The sequence below is a fragment of the Nothobranchius furzeri genome, chromosome 6 (assembly GCF_043380555.1).
Source record: "Nothobranchius furzeri strain GRZ-AD chromosome 6, NfurGRZ-RIMD1, whole genome shotgun sequence".
NCBI lineage: Eukaryota > Metazoa > Chordata > Actinopteri > Cyprinodontiformes > Nothobranchiidae > Nothobranchius > Nothobranchius furzeri.
In genome coordinates, this window is record NC_091746.1 from 29951646 (window position 1) to 29957645 (window position 6000).

Here is a 6000-nt window from a genome sequence, read left to right on the forward strand (position 1 = left end):
TGGGGCACACCGACCTGTTGAACACAGGCGCCGTCGTCCCTCCGACCACCACCAGCAAGAAAGGTGGGTTAGGCGTCTTGCTCAAGGACACAACAGCAGCATTCTCTGGTCGGAGCCGGGATCGAACCTGCAACCTTCCGACTACTGCAGCTACAGCTGATCCTAATAGATCTGTTTTTATCAGCAACACCAGGAAAATGAAGATTTGTACAAGATTTCCTGATTTCATGCATTCAGGGCAGAGGTCTGTTTAAAGCTCGGTTCTGCTGCCTGTAGGTGGAACACACTGACGTTCCTGCAGGGTCAGAGTTCACTGACAGGATTAAACCAATAAAATCTCACTTTCTCCAGAGGAACCAACCAAAAGTACCAAACAGACTAAATGCTATGAAATAACAGAACCAAGACCAGTACCATGTTGCTCATCCTGCTCACAGACCTCTGGGGGTCCCGAGTGGTGCTCTGAGCTCAGAGCCACAAATGTCTTCTTCCTAAAAGTGTCATCAAACATCCTTAAAGCATGTTCCAAAAGGCTGAAAACAAAAAGAATAAAAGAGAGATGGTGCTGTCAGCGGATTTCAAACCAGGCTTTACCTGTTCCAGATGTTCTGTGGTCCAGATGTTCTCTGTTCCTGTAGGAATCTGTTTAAAACAGAACAAAAGGACAAACTCAAAACTCTAATCATGTAAAATCATAATAATGATTAAAAGAATAACATATTAATAGTTTATATTGTTTTTATTTTCACTGAAGTTCACTTCATGTTTCTATGATATCCGTGGATTAAAGAGTTCATTTAACTGATTTAAACTGAGTTAAATGAACTTCAGCAAGTTTTTAAAAAAACACCGAAATTTTCTTTATACTCAACTTTTTCCTTCATCTCTTGGAGATAATAATAATAATAATAATAATAATAATAATAATAATAATAATAATAATAATTATTATTATTATTATTATTATTATTATTATTATATTATTATATTGTTAATTAATAATAATAATAATTATTATATTATTATTATTATTATTATATTATTATTAATTAATAATAATAATACTTATTATATTATTATTATTATATTATTATTATTATTATTATTACAAAGGTTACTTGAGCTAGTTATTTATTTTTATTTTCCAACTTCAGTAAAACAGACTTAATTAAAAGTTTGGGGTGACGGTGGCACTTACAGCGCTTGCCCTGTAATCAGAAGGTTGCAGGTTCGAGCCCCACACAGCCTGTTGCTGTCGTTGTGCCAATGGGCAAGACACTTAACCCACCTTTCTTGCTGGTGGTGGTCGGAGGGACCGGTGGCGCCCGTGTACGGCAGACTCGCCTCTGTCGGTGCGCCCCAGGGCAGCTGTGGCTACATCGTAGCTCATCCCCACCAGTGTGTGAATGTGTGTGTGAATGGGTGAATGACTGATTGTGTTGTAAAGCGCCTTGGGGGGTTCCAGGACTCTAGAAGGCACTACATCAAATACAGGTCATTTTAAGATGTGATTTAAACAGTTTTTGTTTAAAAGTTTATTTATTCTTTTAGTTGGTCTCCGCTTACACGAGGTGTTACATTTTCCCTCCTGGTTTCTCCAACAGGAAGGGGAGGTCCATGAGAGCCGTCTGACCTCCGCGGCAGCGGTGACCTCCACCCCCAGCAGCACTAAAGACTCAAAGGTCAGCACCAACAACGCCGTGGCTGTGCTCGGCACCCCAGCAGCCCCGGCCAACACTACCCAGAATGCACCTGGAGCCACCAGAGGAGGTGGTAGGAGCACAGAGGAGATGAGGAAGCTGTTCATTGACCGAGCCAAGAAAATCGACACGGTGTCGAGGGCCGGCTTCCCTCTGGCCTTCCTTTTCTTTAACATCTTCTACTGGGTGCTTTACAAGATCCTGAGACACGAAGACTTCCACAAAGTGTAGCGACCACCTGGAACTAGAATGTTCCATCAGTTCCAGGTTCTTCCCCGGGATGGAGCACACCAGAATCTAAAGACTCAGAACTCTGCTGATGGAACCAGGTCATTTAGATTCAGAGGTGTTTTGGATCTCAGTTTTAAAAAAGTTAAATTGTTTTTAAACTGTGAAATTTGTAGAAGAATTTGTGAATTTTAAGGAATTTTTTCAATTTCTCATGTTGGTGTTAAGATCTTCTGTCTGAGACGATGAGAAGAAGCTCAGGGATTGCTGCTGATGTGTGACTCCAAGATTCAGAAGGGCTGAAGATCCAGTTTGTTAAAGAACCAAAACATCTCTGTTGGTCATAAAGTCCTGATCCGGTCTGGATCTGGTACAGATCTGGTCCTGATTGGGTCCTATTTAGGCTCCTTTTCCATAAGCTTCAGGCCAGCTGGACTGTTTCAGACCCTGCTTCAGGTCTTTGATAGGTTTGTGTTTTTGGACCTGACACTGTTATTTAGTTCTGGTTCTGCTTCTAGACTTGCACTACTTCCTGTTGGTATCTGTTTCTGGTCATGTGATAGTGCTGTGACATCACCTGTTGTGGTCCTTTTTCAAACAGTAAAACTGGCCCCTGCATGTCTGCCCCAGGATTCCAGTTCGACCTCTCTAAATGATTCCAGAATTGAGCTGAGCTCCATCAGAGGTCCAAGCTGGAGGTCCTGCTGCTGTTGAGGGTTTTGTTACTTCTGCTGGAAGTCCTGTAGCAGTGGTCTTGCTGCTGCTGGAGGTCCTCCAGCTGCTGGATGTCCTGCTACTGCTGGAGGTCCTCCTGCTGCTGCTGCTGGTTGTCCTCTTTGTACTGGATGTCCTGTTGCAGTAATCCTGCAGCTGCTGGAGGTCCTGATCCTGCTGGAGGTCCTGCTGCTGCTGTAGATCCCCCTGCTGTTGGAGGTTCTGCTGCTGTAGGTCCTGATTCTGCTGGAGGTCCTGCTGCTGCAGGAGGTCCTGTTAGAAAGAAGAAAGAAAGAAAACAATCTTTTAAATAGCGCCTCTCTAGATAAAAATCATGAGGCGCTTCACAAACAAACAAACAAACAAACAAAAGCTGTTGCAGTGGTCCTGCTGCTGCTGCTGGAGGTGAGCTCCACCTGAGTGTGATCATCTCAGCAAAAGATTGTTCCCCTCTGGTTCCTCAGAAGCACATTTCTGAATCATCACAACAACATTCCTGCATCTGAGCTGATAAATGTCACAATAAACGGATCGGGTTTCCCAACCAGCTCGATCTGATCAGGCCAAACAGCTGATGAAGGACCATCTCACCATGTGTGATAAATGTAACGTGTGAGGGATCCGTCAGCGATTTCTGTTTCACTGTAAACATGAACGTTATTTTTCTACACATAAATGCTTTGTGTTCCAGATGTTTGTGATGAAGATGAAGGTCCGTTGCTCGTTTGTTCATCTGGAGGAACCAGATGTTCTAACAGAAAATGCGGTTTTGGACTTTTTGTGTTTTTTTGGGTTTGTGATGTTGGGTCCTGTTCCCTCTGGCTGTTAGGATGTGGAACATCTGGTTCTGGTTCTGGTGGGACTTTAATTACGTAAAAAATATTTGTTTTTCTACGAGTTTTAGTGACTTCGGTGAGAATTTACAATTTTGAAGTGTAAAATAATTAAACACCAACGAAACGATTTATCTGTTTTACTTCATTCTTTTATTCTCCCTTTAACAAACAGGAATCCAGATTAGGATTAAATGTAATAAAAACTAGTTTTATTTAATTTATTTTGCAGCAGCAGAATGAACGTTGCCTTCTGACGCTCTGATTTACTCTGAGCCCGTCAGAAGGACCTGAAGCGGTTCAGCGTCGTCCTGAATGGATCCAGACTCAGAGCAGACCGCAGGACCTGCTGGCTCAGGCCATCAGTCATCTCCAGACTCCTATTCAATAAAAGAGGAAGTCCGATAAGAGGAGGGGTGTGTGTGTTCCTGGAGCTGGGAATACATTCTGCAACACACACTCACACACACTTCCTCTCTGGGTTATTTTTCAGGAATCTGTCAGCAGGTATTTCACAGGTTTGCAGAAGGAGCATGCAGAGACCTGAACCCAAGGTCCCCCCCGCGCCGGGCTGACTGTTGTGTAACAGGGTTTAACTCTGAACACACACACACACACACACACACACACACACACACACACACACACACACACACACACACACACACACACACACACGTGTTGAAGGAGGAGTGTGACGTCAAAGCAACTCAGGTGTGTTTCAGACGCAGGTAGTAGCTCAATAAGCCCTGTAATTATTTTTCTGCTCAGTTTATCTAACCTCCTCCCCACCGACGGGACACACACACACACACACACACACACACACACACACACACACACACACACACACTGACAGAGAGAGAGAGGGTTTAAGTTCAGAGGAAGGGGGAGGACAGCCTTTCACCGCGCCTCCAAGGCGCACACCGAACCATGGCTCTGGCCGGGAAGGTGGCTCTGGTGACCGGAGGAGCGCAGGGCATCGGGAGGGCAGCGGTCCAGTCTCTGCTGCAAAGCTCAGCTAAGGTCGGTCCCGATCCACACTGCTGGTTCTGCTCAGAACCGTAACTGCTTTCCGCTCCGTTGCTCTGCTCTGGGTTCGGTTCCGGCTGAACATCTGCAGCTCTGCTTCAGTCTCAGCCGGCCTGCATCCCTGTTGTTGTTCTGTTCAGGTTCTGCTGCTGTTTACATCCAAAGGTTAAAACGGGACGTTACTGATTAACTCGGAAGTTTCCGAAAGGGAACAGAACCTGTTCCACATCTTATCTGTGTGTGTTTTTCTTTTTTACTCAAACGAATCTTCATGAAACCACGGATGTGAGAAAGAAGAACCAACTTGTCTCTAAAACCAGATGCGGTTTCCTGCGGATGCTGATGACGAAACAGATAAAGATCATGCAAAGTTCTGCACCGCGTCTCTGAGCGTCTAAAGTTCTGCTGGTTCTGCAGGTGGCCGTCCTGGACCTGAACAAGACCTGCGGGGAGCAGTGCAAGGCCCAGCTGGACGCAGAGTTTGGAGAAGGACAGTGCACCTTCATCCAGTGTGACGTGTCCAACGGAGACGCTCTGAGAGGTGACGTCAGAGGTTCTTAGAAGCTGGTCTTCATCTGTAACACAACAGCTGCTCCGTTCCTTTCGATGGAAACGAGGAAGTGACGTCAGATGTTCTTAGAAGCTGTTCTGCTGGTTCTGGTCGTCTCTGGTCCAACAGGGGCGCAGATTGAAGAAGAGCTTCCATTTGTTATAATTTCCTTTAAATAATCCAGACATCGGATTAAATTCAGTTAATTGAAATATCGCCAAATCAAGAGTCGTCTCAAGGACCTCACAAAGTCTAATGCAGATCAGTTCATTAAGCCGAAAAACGTTTCCCACCGAGTCACTGACTTGTGTCAACGACTCTCCAATGTAAAAAACGCATTTGGGTTTTCTGCTTACCAAAATAAAAGCGGGGTAGACTAAAGTCACCAAGTCCCTTTAATGATTAGTTGTGTGACGCGTTAATCTGTCACTACTCCCGAAAACCCACAACCCATACATCCCTCTTCACATCATTAAAACAACAAAGACCCGACAGGGAATCGCTTCACCCTGCTCTTATTTTGGTAGAGTACTTCCTTTTCACAGTAGACTGAGTTTTCACGTTAGCTAATTATTTATAGGTCCGACACCTTCATATTTATATAAAAATTAACGTTCATATATTTAGATTAAAATCTAAATATTTCGTTTTAAAACAGTTATTTAGCTTTAATTAGATAAAGACGGTAAATATTTGTGTTTGTTGACATGAAAGTGGCTCAAAGTTCTAATGAAGTAAAACTTACGCAATAATCAGTGCTCCATATATGTGATGTGGTTCTGATCCAATCGGGTCCAGCAGGACCCGCAGTTGACACAGCCTGTCTTACCCATTTATCCGATGAACACACACGTGTGTGTGCAGATGTGAGGGGTGTGTCACGGGGGGGTGAAGAGTCTCTGAGTGAGGAGGAACAAGGAATCATTGTCTGACTCTGGAAACG

General features: G+C 44.3%; 2 protein-coding genes across 3 annotated transcripts in view; both read left to right on the forward strand.

The window, feature by feature from the left end:
- The window catches only part of glra3 (glycine receptor, alpha 3), a 47070-nt gene extending 43465 nt beyond the window's left edge, over nt 1-3605 (forward strand). For both annotated transcript variants that reach the window (XM_070552680.1, XM_070552681.1), the window contains one exon: nt 1605-3605. In XM_070552680.1, the coding sequence (XP_070408781.1) occupies nt 1605-1931 (327 nt within the window). In that variant the 3' untranslated portion in view covers nt 1932-3605. The remainder of the gene's footprint in view (nt 1-1604) is intronic.
- A 131-nt stretch (nt 3606-3736) lies between these two features.
- hpgd (15-hydroxyprostaglandin dehydrogenase) overlaps nt 3737-6000 on the forward strand; it is a 6939-nt gene continuing 4675 nt past the window's right edge. The window contains exons 1-2 of the mRNA XM_054743844.2: nt 3737-4501; nt 4925-5048. Of these exons, the coding sequence (XP_054599819.1) occupies nt 4409-4501; nt 4925-5048 (217 nt within the window). The 5' untranslated portion in view covers nt 3737-4408. The remainder of the gene's footprint in view (nt 4502-4924; nt 5049-6000) is intronic.